The sequence below is a fragment of the Chrysemys picta genome, chromosome 7 (assembly GCF_011386835.1).
Source record: "Chrysemys picta bellii isolate R12L10 chromosome 7, ASM1138683v2, whole genome shotgun sequence".
NCBI classification, from domain to species: Eukaryota; Metazoa; Chordata; order Testudines; family Emydidae; genus Chrysemys; species Chrysemys picta.
Window position 1 is genome coordinate 80,225,352 of NC_088797.1, and position 16,936 is coordinate 80,242,287.

Sequence of the window (16,936 nt, forward strand, 5' to 3'; positions counted from 1 at the left end):
TCAGTCAGCCTGTTCTGCTTAGATATTGTATCACGGAGTACAGTACAGTAGTTAAGGTCACATGTACAATGAGCTGAGTTAAAGATGGAATTTCAGTCTAACTTGAAATGTTTTCCTTTGGTAATATTAAATCAAGACTTTTGGAGATGGGGGTTACCTGCCATTAATTTGTGAAGTAAACAATTAAAAAAGAAGGCTTGCATTTCAAGGAAAAGATCCATTTTTTATATAAAAGGGGCTAACAGAAAATAAAATGGCAAAAAGAACTGAGTGACTAAACCTTTGGTTTGTTCCTGACTCTTTGTACAAAGTCGGTGTTGATCAGTTGTGGAGTAGAGGTCAGGAGATCTGAACTCTAATCGCTGTTCTTCTACTGACCTGTGGTGAGACCATGGTAAAGTCACTTCACCTCTTTGTGTCTCAGCTTTTCCATCTGTAAAATGAGGATAATAATACTTAGCTGCAAGTATAAAGCACTTTGAGAGCTAAAGTGCTATACAAGAGCTATGTGTTTTTACAATATTAACATCTTAGACAGTAGTATGCTAACAGAGCATGCATCACTTACTTTGAATATGAAATAAATTGTTCATAGTCTACTATAAATGTAGATAAAAACAAAGTTTATAATCCACCAGGACACACTTCCAGCCAGTGTCACCCTGAATAACTGTTGGCATTTACTGCTCTAAACAGTAGTGTTAAAGATGCAAACTTCCTACGTAGTCATGCACCACATGTAGGGTTACCATTCGTCCGGATTCCCCCGGATATGTCAGTTAAAAATAGCGTCCGGGGGGAATTTGTAAATGTCTGGACTTCCCCCACCCCCCGCATGCAGAGTGCGCGCGGCTGACAGGGCAGCTGGCCAGATGGTGCCACTTGCATGGGGCTCTGGCAGTCAGAGAGAGCCCCTCCTCCACTTCCCCTTCCTCTCCCCTGCAGCTGAGATCACTCCCCTCCTCTCTCTCCCTCCCTGCATTCGCAGCCGGCTGGCCGTTCGCAACGGGCCTCCGGCAGTCTGGAGCGCCTCCCCGTGCCCAGCGCGCTGCTCCGCAGCACTCTGCGAGGGCGGGAACCGGGCTATGCGCTCCGTGGGGGAGCGTGGCAACGTGTCGGGCTGTGCGTGGAGCTCGACACGCTGTTCTGAGCAGCACGGTAAGGAGGCCAGGGGGTCGGAGAAGGGGCAGGGAGGTTCTGGAGGGGGCAGTCAAGAGACAGGGAGCAGGGGGAGGGTTGGATGGGTCGGGAGTTCGGGGGGGGGCTGCCTGGGGGTTGGGGGTGTACGGTGTTGGGCAGTCAGGGTACAGGTAGGTAGTCCTAGGGGGGCATTTAGGATGGGGGGGTCTCAGGAGGGGGCAGTCAGGGGACAAGGAACAGGGAGGCTTAGGTAGGGGGTGTGGTTCTGGAGGGCAGTTATAAGCAGGGGTCCCAGGAGGGGGCAGTCAGGGGACAAGGAGCAGAGAGGTTTAGATGGGTTGGGAGTTCGGGGGGGGGGGATGTCAGGGGGTGGGGAGTGGTTGGATGGGGCGTGGGAGTCCCTGGTGTCTGTCTGTGGGTGGGTGTGTGGATAAGGATTTGGGCAGTCAGGGGACAGGCAAGGGGAGGGTCCTAGGGGTCCAGTTAGGATGGGGGGGAAAGTCTCAGGAGGGGGCAGTCAGGGGACAAGGAGCAGGGAGACTTAGGTAGGGGGTGGAGTCCTGGGGGGCAGTTAGGTAGGGTTACCATACGTCCGTTTTTTTCCGGACATGTCTGGATTTTTGGTCCTCAAATCCCCGTCTGGGGGGAATTGCCAAAAAGCTGAACATGTTTGGGAAAATAGCTTTGCCAGCATCCCTGCCCCAGTCCCCTGCTTACCTTGCGGCTCCTGCAGGCTGTGAGCTGCAGGTGGATTCCCCTGCGCAGGGCCGGCTCCAGGCACCAGCCGACCAAACACGTGCTTGGGGCGGCATCTTGGGGCGGGGCGGTGCTCACGTTTTTATTTATTTGTTTATTGGTTCGTTGGGGCAGCGCTGGAGGGGTTTTTCTTTGTTTCCGCGGCACGGTGCTGGGGGGGTGGGGCTTCGGGCGGCACAGCGCTTGGAGGGGGGTGGGGCTTCGGGCAGCACTCGGGAGGGTGGGGGCTTGGCACGGCGCTGGGGAGGCGGGGGCTGGCGCGGCACGGCGCTCGGAGAGGGGCGGGGGCTTAGAGGGGGGCTGGGGCTTGGCGCGGCGCTCGGAGGGGGGGCGGGGGCTTGGCGCGGTGTGGTGCTTGGAGGGGGGCGGGGCTTTGGGCAGCGCTCGGAGGGGGGCGTGGGCTTGGCGTGGCGCTGGGGGGTCGGGGGTTGGCGTGGCGTGGCACTCGGAGGTGGGGCGGGGCTTGGTATAGTGCTCTGAGGGGTGGCAGGGGCTGGCGCAGTGCTCAGAGCAGGGGCGAGGGCTTCGAGCGACACTGTGTTTGGAGGGGGCGGGGCTTCGGGTGGCGTGGCGCTCTGGGGGGCGTGGCTTCGGGCGGCATGGCACTCTGGGGCGTGATGTTCGGGGGGCGGGGATTTCGGCGGTGCTCGCGGGGGGGGGGTACAACGGTGCGCCGCTCGTGGGGGGTGGCACTCTTCTTTTTTGCCTGGAGCGACAAAAAAGTTAGAGCCGGCCCTGCCCCCGCGGCGGCTGCTACTGCTCCCACCCCCAGACACCTCAGCTCTGTGTAGCTGAAGAGCCAAAATGCCCGAGCGCTACTGGCTTCATGGTTTGCCAGGCAGCCCCCAGACTCCAGACCCTGCGCCCCCAGCCGGGCGTTTCCCCTCCCGGGCTCCGGCTGTGCTGGGGAAGCGCCCGACCGGGGGCAGGGTCTGGAAGTCTGGGGGCTGCCTGGCAAACCGTGAAGCTGGTAGCGCTCGGGCAGCTGTTTCGCGGCTGGGAGGGAGGAGGGGAAATGCGGGGCGCTCAGGGGAGGTGGCGGAGGTGGGGCAGGGCCAGGGCCCCGTGGAGTGTCCTCTTTTTTTAATGAGGAAATATGGTAACCCTATCACATGTTCCAGCTGTTCCTAGGAAGAAAGTGCAAAGATCCTACTTTGCTAAATTGCCAGTGTCAGAGAGAAGTCATGAATATCCCTCTCCCCCAAATCATTCTGCACATAACTTAGCTGGAGTTATTTCCCAAATACCTAATTTAAAACAGGTTAAAATGTTATGAGCGTATTTTGCAACAGTTATAGCTGCTGGATTTCCAGCCTCTTAATGTTCAGCCCTCCAGGCAGTCCCTGATAGAGGCCCTGAGTAGAACATGGTTCTAAGCTAACTGAGCAGCTACCTGCCTGATCGCAATCCCCAATGCTCCGCTGACTCAGGCTTGCAGGGTTTGGGCTGGAGCCTGAGCTCTGGGACTCTCCACCCTCCCAGGAACCTCACAGATGCTTAATGTCTACACAGCAACTTTTCAGCCCTAGAGCCTGAGCTATGCGAGCCCAAGTTAGCTGACCCAGACCTACTGTGGGTTTTTTATCCCTTGGTAGATGTACCCTGTGTCTTCAATGGCAGAAGCCATTCAAAACCCTGCCAGAGCAGCAGTGTACATAGCTAACTAGGGCTTTTATATTTGTACATAGTAAATAAACAGTTATTTGGAATCTGCATCAGTGTGATTTCCCCATATTCTTAATGTTGCCATAGAAAACAAAGATACAACAGGCGGTGGGGGGAGGGTTTGAAGGGAATTTCACCACCACCGAAACCCACTTTTCCCTGGGGCCTCACAAATTGTAAACCTGTTACAGACTTACTTTTTTTTTTTTCCTTCCAAGACTGCTCTTTCATTATTGGAAGAATAGGGGTCAGTTGTGTTAACAGACATCACAGAAACTTTATGAAAAGTTTCTACAGTCTTTGAAGAAAAAATGTTCAGCCAGCAATGACCATATTGCATCAGCTGGAACCCTCTTGACCATCAGACACTATTACTTAGTCTTTAATCTAGACTCACAATAAAAGCATATCAATTCCTCAATGCTAATTTAGAGCCCAATTATCTTTTGCCCCAGGTGCATTAATTCCTATTCAGTTCTCCTTTCTTTTCTTAACCAATTCATTTCCAGAAAACAAAGCAATGACTAGAAGAAAAATCTCAGTTCAAATAAACTGTCCATTAAACACAGCAATCAATTTTTGCAGCCTGCCACTAAGCCTATTTATTTTGCATTAACAGTAACCTGAGAAAGGACGGGCATCTGTGAAAACTGTAGCTCTTCAATGACCCAAGTGGTCTGGCAGTGATGAATTCCGGCCAACTCATTTGTGAAAGCTCCAACTTCACTGCCATTCACCAACCAGAATGAAGATGAAATAAAGGAAACTGCAGAAAACTTGATGCTTTGGGTGTGTTGTAGCCATTGCATGGATGATTGTCAGGGAGCAAGAAGAGGCCCTCAATACTTATTTGTAGATGAAAAGGAATCTCAGGGTGGATGGACTGAGCCAGTAACACTTCTAGCTGTGTGGGAGGAAGTCATGGAGACAGCAAGGAGAAAGAGTTTGAGCAAAGGGAGATGGATCTGCAAAAGAGACTCACAGGCTCTAAAGTCAGAAGGGACCATCATGATAATGTAATCTGACCTCCTGCACATTGCAGGCCACAGAACCTCACCCAACCAATCCGGTAGACTCCTAACCTATGGTTGAGTTACTGAAGTCCTCAAATCAGGATTTAAAGATGTCAAGTTACAGAGAATCCACCATTTATACTAGGTTAAACCTGCAAGTGCCCTATGCTGCAGAGGAAGGTGAAAAAAACCCAGGGTCTCTGCCAATCTGACCCAGGGGAACACTCTTCCTGACCCCAAATATGGCTATCAGTTAGACCCTGAGCATGTGGGCAAGACCCACCAACCAGACACCTGGGAAAGAATTCTCTAGTAACTCAGAACCCTCCCCATCTAGTGTTCGATCTCTGGCCATTAGAGATGTTTGCTGCTAGCAGTCGCAGATTGGCTACATGCCATAGAAGGCATTTCATCATGATTTCTCCTAACTGGTCCCCTTCTATTTATCTCAAATTAGCCCGGTCCATCAGCTTAACCTAAAATGATTCAACATGCCCTTAAATTCCAAGACTTGCAGTCTTCCTTTGTTTCCCTGTCAGCTTCTTAAGAAAATCAGAATGGTCATATTGGGTCAGATCAACAGTTCATCTAGCCCAGTACCCTGTCTTCTGACCCTGCCTGATGCTTCAGAACCCTTCTCTCTACACAACCCCAGCATTTAGTTCAAATTTTGGCAATGCCACAAGAGGCACAGACACTAGTGGCAGGAAAAAGCCTCTATGACATCAGACAAGGCAACTCCCATAAGAGGAGTTTGAGAACTAGAGAGTCCATTTCAGTTGCAAAAATGTTCAGGTTGTAATAAAACTAAATAAAGTGGAGGGAGATTTGTAAGACCCCAAACCAAGCAGCTTGAGGCTTATCTCATCAATTGGAGCTGAATAAACATTCATTAGAATAATTCTTCCTTCTCCTTACAGAACCACCTGTCTGAATAGTGGTCATAAAATGTGTGATGTGGTAGAAATTATTTGATCTGCTAATTATCTACAGATTAATATTCTACTCACTTTACAATTAAGAAAGTTTGTGTGAGTGCTGATATAGTTAGTATAGAGATCATTAATACACTTTGCAGGAAAAAGGACATAGGTCTAATTGGAGACCTTATTGGAAATCTAAGGAAATATACTCTTTTAAATACATACTCAACATTTAAATGTTCTTAATAGTCTAGGAGAGATTCACAGTTGAGCATCCATGAGAACGTCCAGATTATATGCTTGATAATACACATGTAACAATTTAATTTATCACATACACACAGATTCAGACAATAGAATTTTCAGCTTCAATGGGCTACAGCAGAGATAATTAGAATTCTTAACACTACTACCTGTAACACCATGTAATCTGCACTAAATGGCCATAACAGCTTCAAAAAATTAATCCCCCAAGGGAATACAAAATTCATTTTTTTGTTGGTTTTTGTTTAGTTAGAGGTAAGAAAGTCAGCCAAAGAATAAAATCTTCTCCTGTGGGCATCATCAGCTACTTTCTTATTCAGAAACTTCAGAACAGCAGAAAGCAGAGGAGGAGGAGAAAACTACATCAGTATTTCTCCAAAGTGGATGGTCAGACCAGTAGAATAAAGTGGTGCTAAATCCTGGCCCCTGTGTGTAATTGCTGAAGCATGCCACTGCAATCTGGAGGGGGAAGAGTTCTATTCCACAACTTTAGGAAGCAGAAGCCGGGTTTACTGTCTTTATATTGTTGTTCCACACACTTACTACCATCATCCATGTCTTTGTAATTTCAAGGTTGGACTGTTGTGCAATGTGCTGTTGGTGGGGCTACGCAATGACAAGAAAATGGTGCTCTGGGACCTGCACTGTTTACCACTGAGTTTCCAAATAGATTTTAAAAGTGTCTTTTTTTATTCTGTTTATAGAGTACCTACTGCAATGGGGTCCTGGTCCATGACTGGGGTTCCTAGGTGCAACGGTAATACACAAATAATAAGGCTAGATCCCCCTCCATAGAACAGAGAAGGGACAGCCAGCAGGGAATTTGCTATCAGGATCCTGGGGCTCTGGAATGCCTTTCTGATCTTGGTTCAAAATAGCCCAAATTTATGAACTTTCATGTTAGAGGGCCCATTTAGTCCACCAGGCCTTTAAAGAGAGCTATGGGAGATTGAAGTAGTATGGAGTTGTCATTTGTATTCAGAGCTGCTGCATGGCAGGAGGGTGAGCTGGTTGAACAGTGTATCTGGCATTGTCATTTCAACTGGCAGGGCACTCAGAACCTGTGAATGGAGCTTTTTATTGTTCAAAATAATTTCACCTGTATCACGTAGGATGATGGCCACATGGTCTTTCTACAAAAGCAACTGAAATGCTACACTATATCAAGGAAATAGCAAGTTTTCTATTGCAAACCAAAGTAACTTCTTTCCCTGCATCTCAGGGAAAGATTGAGATTTGTCAGTTTGACTTTCTACACAGCTTTAGTTCTTGGGTTCATTGACAATCTCTTGCATCTTCTGATGTTCACATTTTCTTCTTAGCCTCCTGTAGTATGGATCCAAAGTCTTTCAGATTTCTTCCAGAACATAAGGTATTATGGAAGCAATAAGTAGTGAGTGGAATGAAGTGCAGGTATTAATATGTCAGAGCCTCCACCATTGTGGTTTCCAGTGCAAAGTGATCTGTGACATGAGCTATGTGCTCTTAGCTGAAGACAAAGGCACATATAGTGAATTATATCACTACAGAACCTGACTATTGCTGGTACAACCCTGTCTCTCATCCTGGATGCCATACACAGACTAAACTTCTGTTAACAGATTTCAGTCACTGTGAACAGATTGTAATGTGTTAATGCTGTTCCTGGCATCTTAAAGCCAAAACGATTGGGCATGATCAATTTCAATGGGAATTGTGTCTGTATGAGGACTGGACCCATTAAAACAATGAAAATTACCAAATCATTTTTAGTAAATGAAAAAAGTCAAGCAAGAGCCATGAGTGATATGAAGCCATTGTTAATGTAATCTCATTACACAGGACATATACATTGCAACCCACAGGAAATAAACATTGACCATTCACTTATGAAGTTGAAATATGGGCAGACAGCATAGGTCTGAGACCTGCTCTTTCATCTGAAAGCAAGGCAGCAACTTCCTCAGGAGCCCCTGGTTTCTAAGGCATCCTGAGAGGACCTGAAGTATTCATCATCATAGAGTTTAGGCAATAAAACAGACATAATTCAGCTGGTATATTGCTACTTAATGCTATGAGCTGGAAGGAGGAAGAGCTGACTTACAGGCCAAGATTTTGCAAGCGCTCTCAGTCTAACTACACAACAGATGAGAAACGCTCATTTTACAAACAGTATGGTCTCTAGGACGTGTTGTTTCTCATTCAGAAGGAAACACAAAACCGTAACACTTTGGTAACTTGTTTGAACACTATGGTAAGCAAGGCTGTGCTCTTTTATACCGCAGGCCCCTCCCACCACGTTAAGATCAAGATTTCGATCAGCCATGCTACTTAAATCAAACAATAAGAATGGGAGCCCAGATTACTCTCCCCTCCAATGTAACCTTTATAGTACATCTACATATTTAATATGCTATCAGCTGTCTTTATTAACATGGAGCCTGATCCAATGCCCATTAAAGTCAATGGGGCTCTAAATTTAATAGACATGGCGGATTAGGTCCGCAAGAAACAAAGGAAATAAAGTAGAGTTGTAGCTGTGGCACTGTAGTCTAGTTCATCCTATGTCTTAGTAATAGATCTTCTTCACAAAGGGCCTACTGCTCACATTGAAGCAGTAACGAAACTCATATTGACCACAGTGGGAGCAGGACTAGTTCCAAAGTGCTGATTTCTGAGTCACGATGAGTCTTCTCAAAATTATTTCTATATTTTACAACACTAATAGGTAAGCCCCCTTCTGTTTTACGGTGAGTCACATCCAGATTATTTACAACAGTAGCATACTTTAGTGGTTTTGTCCACACACTACTGTTTAAGCATAATCAGAGTGGTATTGTTTCTGTTGCTACTTTATTCTTCTCTTACTGACTGTTACCTAAATTCTAATTTCAAATTCATGGGAAAAAATCTTGCTTCATACATCAAATTATGATATGTAGTATTCATAAATTAGCACTTTAACTAAGAACATTGAGCGCTGAAAGTGATTATTTTCAGTGCCCTTGGTATTGTCTAATAGCTTTAAACAAAACATGAACAAGGCACTCTTCACTCATCATCTTGCAAGTTCTCTAAAAAAAAAAATGTAACTTTTTAGCTTTGTCAATTTAACTGCATAGATCTATCAAGAGGAATTGTTGCTACAAGTTCACTAACTTGTAATTAGAGGTTTTGCTTGTTGAAGAATATCTGCTAGTGGAAACCAACTAAAGAAAAGTAGTCAATTTAGCAAGCTCATAGTATACATAATAAAAACAAAACAAAACAAAATGCCAACCAACCAAAATCCCTACAAGAACTCCTGGTGTCTCTTCCTGTTTTCTGTCATGTAGAGTTTGCTTCTCATTGCACGGGTGACAGCCTGGTGATTATGTATTAGGAACAGTGTGAAAAAGTGACACTGTTTGTTTTGGTTTGTAGCTTTATATTAAGTGACAAGCACCTACCATATTCTTTTCTCCAATCAATAAATACAAATGCAAGTGGCTCTCCTATAACATTCTGAACTGTAAGTTTTGATATGCCATGTGATCACAAATTCAATAGACTATTTTGTTAAACATATTTTACTACTATTGAATGTTGACAAACACCATAAAAAAGTGAAACAATTTATACAATATTTAGAAAGGTGATTCAAAGAACTGGGAGACATTTTATAACTAAACAGTTTTATTGACTTTTTTTTTCAAAATAAAAAACACAAATAACCACCAAGATTAAAGGCCATAGACAGCATTAACCAAATGAACCAGCCACTTGGTTATAGTAGCTGATAACTAATACAACTGGATATTATTGCATATACCCCCAGGTTCATTTATCTATCCATTACAGTTTGGCAAAATTACAATCATACAGTAGCTTTGGTTATGTAAAACCTAGTAGCAATACTTATTAAACATGATCTGTTAACATTTTATGACTGAACAAATGTTAATTCCATCCCAGTCTTGATATTTATTCTCTCATTTTTTCATCCCTCCACAATTTACAATACTACTGGCCAGGAATTAATGCGGATACACTTGCAGCCATCCTTTCTCTATAGCCCTTCTTTATCACTGTACAGTGATAAATCTTGTAGGTGATGGAGTCTGTCACCTGTTTTCTTTACAGGAGTCTCTTCAGCACCCATGCTAAGCAGCTTCTACCACCCTAGGGTGGCATCTCCCAAGAACAAGCTCTGACTTGAAGCTGAGTATTTGGAAGTGTGTATGGCTTTCAGTCTGAAACCTTTCCTGACTCTCAGCACTGGGGTTTGAACTTACTGCCTTGTCTATGAATACAGGAAAAATAAAAATAAAAAGCTTTTCACATTAGTATGCTGAGCTGCCTGCAGAAAACAGCATTAACAAAACTGATAACATAATACTACCTCAATTACAGAAATGTGCCTGAGACACTTCATAGGCCTGCATATGCTCTATAGTATAATTTTAGAAGTGTTTTAGTTTGGTCTTTTCAAAGCAACCCCAGCCTTATATTTTTCTAATGCAACACTGTAAGTTCAGAGTGACAGTCATTAAAAAATCATAAACCCAAAGGAAATTTCAAAACACTGGATTTTTCCCCCCCTCCTACTATTTAAACAATGCGGAGATTTTTATTCACTGAGACTGCAGTTTTGTGCTTTCTTGGAATATCTGCTTCCAGAAGGAATGTAATCTAATTTAAAATATCATTCTTCATTTGCAAGATGCTACAGCAACAATAGAGGAATGTATCTACTTGTTTGTGCAACCTTTCATTTGCATAACTCATGTAGAAGCAAAAAGGAGTTTTGAAAGAGAAATGACTGCAGAATTAGGCTCTCAAAGAGTAACCAACTACAATACAGTAATTCCAAGACTACCAGCATATCTGCTTTTTGTATTCAGATCCATACTGAGTTTGCCCTGGATAAAGATTTAAATTAATAAGCCCTTCTAATGATTTTAAAATTATCCTCTTCAATCTAGACCTTTAAAACCTCTGAATACTTAGAATCACTAGATTTCACATGGCCCATATAATCATAATTATATGCACTTACATGGCAAATATTAGAAATACATGTTCCTGCAGTTGAACAGGTAATCATACTGCTTATTATTCAGTTGAACAAAGATTAAATGCTCTATAACTTGCAGTTATTTGATCTTATTATAATCCTTTACTTTAGAAAGAAGAAATAACCATCTAATTATGTTATGAGTGCATGGAACGTAGGGACAAAAACTGGTTGCCTAGTAGAAGCTGATGATTACTATGATGATAATTTTCACGGGGTACTTTTAAACTGGTCACTTAAGACAGGTTATCTGTTAAGAGGGGGTGTTGGTTTATATTTCGCTGTACTCACATAAGAAAAATAGTTAAAATCTAATTACAAAGCTGCTATGTGGTTATTTTGTGGTCTGTGAAATAAAGTTATACCCAGAATTTTTATTTAAACAAAATACACAAGACAGTATAAAAATATTTCCCAATTTAGAGTTTGAAACATTAATGCTGGATTTGTTTTGGTATAAAAAGAGATGTAATAATGGTAGATGCTTATTTTGCTTACTAAGGAAAAATGCACACATCAGTTTAAGGAACTATTCCAGGCTCACTATAGCTGAGCTTGTGCTTTTGACCCTAACAATGATAAATGCAAAACATGGAATAAAATCAGTGCCGGGAACCTGAACTACATCTTATTTCTAACCATAAGACTAATTTTAGAGCAGTGTTATAATTACACCATTGTAGTGTTTACATGTGTTTGCTTTGCTCAGGCAACTATAGCAGAAGAATTCCAGAAGCACCACTTCCGTTTTGAATGATGTTTATTCAGTGCAATATCTTCCTTTTCTCTTTCCTTTTTAACACGCTGGTAGTGATCTTCTTCCTTTAAGTACCATACAGGAGGCCAGCGATGTCTCTCAAAATATTCTTGATTATCTGATTTAAAACAAAAAAAAGTAATAAGATACTTAGATACTAAAACTGGGACACAAACAAAGTAGGACATGCAAGACATTTATTTACCTTGGTTAACTCACTATCCTTTCTGTGCCTCAGTTTAACCACCAGCAAAATGGACATAAGGATACTCACCTGTCTCAGTGCAATGCTGTTATGGATTAACTAAATGTTTGTAAAGTGCTCAGAGGCTCAGATGAAAGCAGCTTAAGCACAGCACACTGTTTATTGTTCTATGACAGAAGAACGTAAAATACATTCAGACACCAAATATATTTTTTGAGGCGAAGCATAGGGAGACATTCATGCCATTCTTAGTGCAGTTGATAGGAGTTATATACGTAAGTCTGGTCCATGAGGCAGAAGGAGGATTCTAACTCTTTGGTTATCTGATCAGAAGAACTCAAGATGGAGAGAATACTAGGTTTCCATCATAGTTTAGTGAAGCTAATTCACTTGTTCATGTTCAAAGGACAGAAAGAAAAAAGAAAACAGATCAGGAAAAGATGGGGGGGAAAATTGAAGATGGTCTTACCTGGAGACTTCGCTTTTATTTCTTTACGGAATTTGGAGCAAACATTGTTGTAATTGGTGCAGATGTAGTGCAAGCACCACGCTGCCAGCTGATTAGCATTGTGAAACTACAAGCAAAGACAGTCAGTTTACATTTCCTGATACTACTGGTCATCTTGCACAAAAGCTACGAGTTAAGGCAAGCGTGATCCCTAAATGACTCTATCCTGCCATGCTCTCAGCATTGGGGATTATTGCATAACACTCAGCAGAGACTGAGCAGCTGCTCAGAGGATGCTTCTAGCTGCACCATTTGGATTTAGAGTTATTGTTCCTTTTACACAAAAATCCACTGGCGCACTCAGTGGTCAAAATGGGATTGTCAGTGGGAGTAGCTGAGTTAGGGTTCTAACACTTTCTGCAATGTGCTGAGCACCTCCTGAGAGATGTGAACAGCTTCAACTTTATTTCACTTCAGTGGGAGTTTAAGGCCCTTAGCATCTGGCAGGAGGCACTCAGTATCTCATAGGATTGGGCTCTAACTGTGATCCTATGCACTTAAACCTAGGTTTGCAGCAGCCATCAAGTTACTACAAATCTTACCCTGTAGTAAGTAACTCCCCAGAGAAGTGTTCTCAATGATAGAACTTAAGGCACTGTTGTGAAAGCACAGTACAAAGCCTGGAACAGGCAGTCTGCTCATAAGAAAGTAGAGCTATAATATGAGTCTGATTGGTAAAGCATGTGCATCTATTTGGCATTCTGATTGCCTGTTTAAAACCTTAACAGGTCATAAACACTTCACATTGTTGTATGGCACAGGATGCATATCAAATCATAACAGGATTTGAATTTATGACTTCTGTACCCAACCACCAACCCAACAACCCCCATAGTTTAGCAGAACTAGCATTCTTTTCTCGGAAGAGATTCAGAACTGGGTTAGTAAGAGTGTCATGAGTCGAGACAGAGCTGAAAGCAGATGACGGGACGCTTGCAGTGGCCAGTAGGCACTACATGCCGGTCATGAAAGCAAGGGTCTAATAGCACAGGTAGAAGCCCGACCTTAGGGTTACCATATCTCAAAAATAAAAAAAGAGGACCCTCCACGGGCCCTGGCCCCGCCCATTTCCCCACCCCTAGCCCCGACCCAACCCCGCCCCTTCCCCACCCTAACTCCGCCCCCTCCTCCCTTCCATTCCCAGCCAGGGGGAAAGGGCTGCCCCAGTGCTACCGGCTTCAGGGTTTGCCGGGCAGCCCCCAGACCCTGAGCCCCCAGCCGGCGCTTCCCCAGCGCAGCTGGAGCCCGGGAGGGGAAGCACCCAGCCGGGGGCGCAGGGTCTGGAGGCTGCCCAGCAAACCGTGAAGCCGGTAGCGCTCGGGCTTTGGGCAGCCCCTATGCCTCCGGACCCTGCGCCCCCAGCCGGGCACTTCCCCTCCCGGGTTCCGGCGGTGCAGGGTCCGGAGGCACAGGGGCTGCCCGAAGCCGGTAGCGCTCGGGCAGCCCGGCTCTTAAACAGAGCCGAAGAGGAGCAGAGCCTCCCGGCGCGGTGGCTCTGTGTAACTGACACTGTGTCAGTTACACAGAGCCGAAGAGGAGCAGAGCCGCTGCGGCTGGAGGCTCTGCTCCTCTTCGGCTCTGTTTAAGAGCCGGGCTGCCCGAGCGCTACCGGCTTCGGGCAGCCCCCGTGCCTCCGGACCCTGAGCCGCCGGAGCCCGGGTGGGGAAGTGCCCGGCTGGGGGCGCAGGGTCTGGAAGCAGGGGGGCTGCCCGAAGCTGGTAGCTCTCGCGCAGCCCGGCTCTTAAACAGAGCCGAAGAGGAGCAGAGCCTCCCGGCGCGGCGGCTCTGCTCCTCCCCGACTCTTCGGCTCTGTTTAAGAGCCAGGCTGCCCGAGCGCTACCGGCTTCGGCCAGCCCCCTTGCCTCCGGACCCCAGCCTCCGGCCGGGCACTTCCTCTCCTGGGCTCCGGCGGCGCAGGGTCTGGAGGCACGGGGCTGCCCGAAGCCGGTAGCGCTCGGGCAGCCCGGCTCTTAAACAGAGCCGAAGAGTCGGGGAGGAGCAGAGCTGCCATTTTCCCGGACATGTTCGGCTTTTTGGCAATTCCCCCCAGACGGGGGTTTGAGTGCCGAAAAGCCGGACATGTCCGGGAAAAAGAGGACGTATGGTAACCCTACCCGACCTAGTCATTAGGGTGTTTTGAAGAATCATTTGTGGACTGTAATACTTTTTTCTAACTTTGGCTGGGTGGTGTTGGTGGCCTGTGATATACAGGAGGTCAGCCTTCGGGCCTTAAACTCTATAACTCAATTTCTGATATAACAAGCAAAATATCTTTTACTACCGCATCCCTGAAGAAACCATATTGCAACACTCCTTTAGGAAAACACAGTCACATATTTAGAAACAAAGAGTCAACTTTGGACTCTGTCTCTCAGGGTCTCTGGAGCTCAGGCAGAGAAGTGATGTGCTTGAATGTAATGTAGCATGATGGGCAATTCGCTCAGAGTCACAAAGGAATGGCTCGGTGTTGCAGAGATGTCCCCCTTGAGGATGGCCACTTAGGCCATGTCTACAACTGCACTTTCGTCGTTAAAACTTTTGTCGCTCAGGGGTGTGAAAAAAACATCCCTCTGAATGACAAAAGTTTTGACGACGAAAAGCGCTGGTGTGGACAGTGCTTCATCGATAGGAGATGATCTCCCGCTGACAAAGCTACCGCTCCTCATTGGAGGTGGTTTTATTTTGTCACCGGGAGAGCTTTCTCCTGTTGACAAACAGCAGCTACACTGCGCATGTTACAATGGTGCGACTGCAGCGGCACAGCTGCACCGCTGTATGGTGCGCAGTGTAGACATAGTCTAACTCTGCCCTCCCAATGCAGGACAGGTACTACATTCATAACAACCTAATGGAGAAAGATTTAGGGGGCATGTAGGCATAAAATGGTGACACTCACTGAGAATGCCTGAGTGTGAGAAAGCGAGAGAGCTTTACTTCATGGGATTTCAGGGCATGAGACACAAGGCTGGAGACACTAGGCTCTGCCACCTTACATAGGCTTCCCCACAAGTAAAAACTGAAATATGTATTTGATAGACACAAAACTAAGCCTCAATATATAGAGCCTGATTTCTCAACTGATGTGGAGAAGGTAAATCTGTTCTTCAAAGGACATTAAACATTTTAAAAGATACAGTGTTATTATCACAGCAATTAAGTTTTAAAAATTAAGACGCCGAGAAGCCTGAGTACAGCACGATAACTGTGGTCCCTCAATTCTTTTCAGTGGAAACAAGGGGTCCTTTGTTTGAAAGGCTTTATTTGTGCAGATATAATGCTCAACACCATCATTTTTCAAAGTACTGCAATTGGGCAGAATGCCTTTAAAAAGGTTAAAAATCAGTCACTACTAACCTGGGCCAATTCCAAATAGGAGAGTACTTCACCATCTATGCCAATGCCATTCCCTGAGGCTTTAGTCAGCTCCTGCACAGCATGCTGCTCTGTTAAAGTAGAAAACTAATAGCTGACACTGTAAAAATACGTATTTCAGGGTAACATTATTTATAAATGCAGTTCATTTAGCGAACCAAGAACCAAAGAATTTGTGTGTTAGCATGAAAGAGAAATACAGCAACTACTGCACCAGCAGCAGATCTATTCGGACTTCTGATCAGAGTCAGAGCTGGCGTAAGCAGATGCAGCTCCATTGTGGTCTCTGGAGTTGCCCTCATCTATCTAGGAGTAGATCCCCAGTCAACAGAGCTAGGACAGTTTACACTAGCTGAGGATTTGCCCCCTAAGTGTAAATATGTCCTTTTGTACACACAGATCTTGCATGTGCTTATGTTTATGAAATAATCATGCCTGATTCCCTAGTAGTTAGAACCTTTGGATTCCCTATAAAGGATACCTCTGAGTAAGTGCTGTTCCCAACCTGCTCTAGAACAGAGTCCAGGTACTACGCAGAATCAAAACCTCACCCCCCCCCCCCACTGTTATGGTTTGGCTCTATTCATGAAGAAATTAATAATGACAGCAATGTTCACTTTGAGTCTTCTCAGGAGTGGCTGCTCCTATGGTTCCCCCCTTAGGAATGCTCAGCCTCCAGAATACACCCTCTCCCCTGGTTTCTTGTATCTAGGTGAGGTAAGCCACCTGCCTCGGTAAGTCAGCAGAACCCACTTACCCCTTTCCCAGAAGGATCAACATCTGATAATAGGATGGAGTGTGTGCCAGGATGACTGGCTCCTCTGAGAGTTATCGGGGTCCAGTGCACCATTACCTGCTGCCCAGCTGGGATTAATGAGAGGTACCTTGGCTTTATAAAAAGGTGTGGGTACAGCTGCAGGTGGTTCTTGGCAAATGCCTGCAGACACTGCAGGGAGTAAGAAGGCTCCTTCTGGCCCTGAATTAGCAGGGGAAAGGCCTGTAGAAAAGGCCAAACTCCAGGCAAGAGGTGCTGGGAGAGCAGGAAGACAGACCCTCAGGAGGAGGGGGTATGCCCAGCTTGGGTCTGGGTTGAAAGAAAGGAACTTTAAGGAGAGGACTGACCCTCGGGGGGTGGGACTGGGTGCTGATGAAACTGGGTTGATGACTTTGTAAGTTTGAATTCTGTTTTGAAAGACTTTGTGCAGGACTTAATAAATGAGACCCCAGAAGGGGGAGTGGTTTGAATATCTCAACAATGTCGACTTCTAAAAGGAGCCTGAGTGAACAGGGAACTAAGA

At 45.3% G+C, this 16,936-nt stretch overlaps 1 protein-coding gene across 7 annotated transcripts in view; it reads right to left on the minus strand.

The window, feature by feature from the left end:
• Positions 1 to 9,397: 9,397 nt before the first annotated feature.
• The window catches only part of RHOBTB1 (Rho related BTB domain containing 1), a 74,165-nt gene continuing 66,626 nt past the window's right edge, over positions 9,398 to 16,936 (minus strand). For 6 of the 7 annotated variants that reach the window (XM_065551874.1, XM_065551875.1, XM_065551878.1 and 3 more), the window contains 3 exons: positions 15,621 to 15,709; positions 12,228 to 12,333; positions 9,398 to 11,671 (listed from right to left, as the gene is read on the minus strand). In XM_065551874.1, coding sequence (XP_065407946.1) covers positions 11,502 to 11,671; positions 12,228 to 12,333; positions 15,621 to 15,709 — 365 coding nt within the window. In that variant the 3' untranslated portion in view covers positions 9,398 to 11,501. The remainder of the gene's footprint in view (positions 11,672 to 12,227; positions 12,334 to 15,620; positions 15,710 to 16,936) is intronic. The other variant, XM_065551877.1, reaches the window with a different exon arrangement.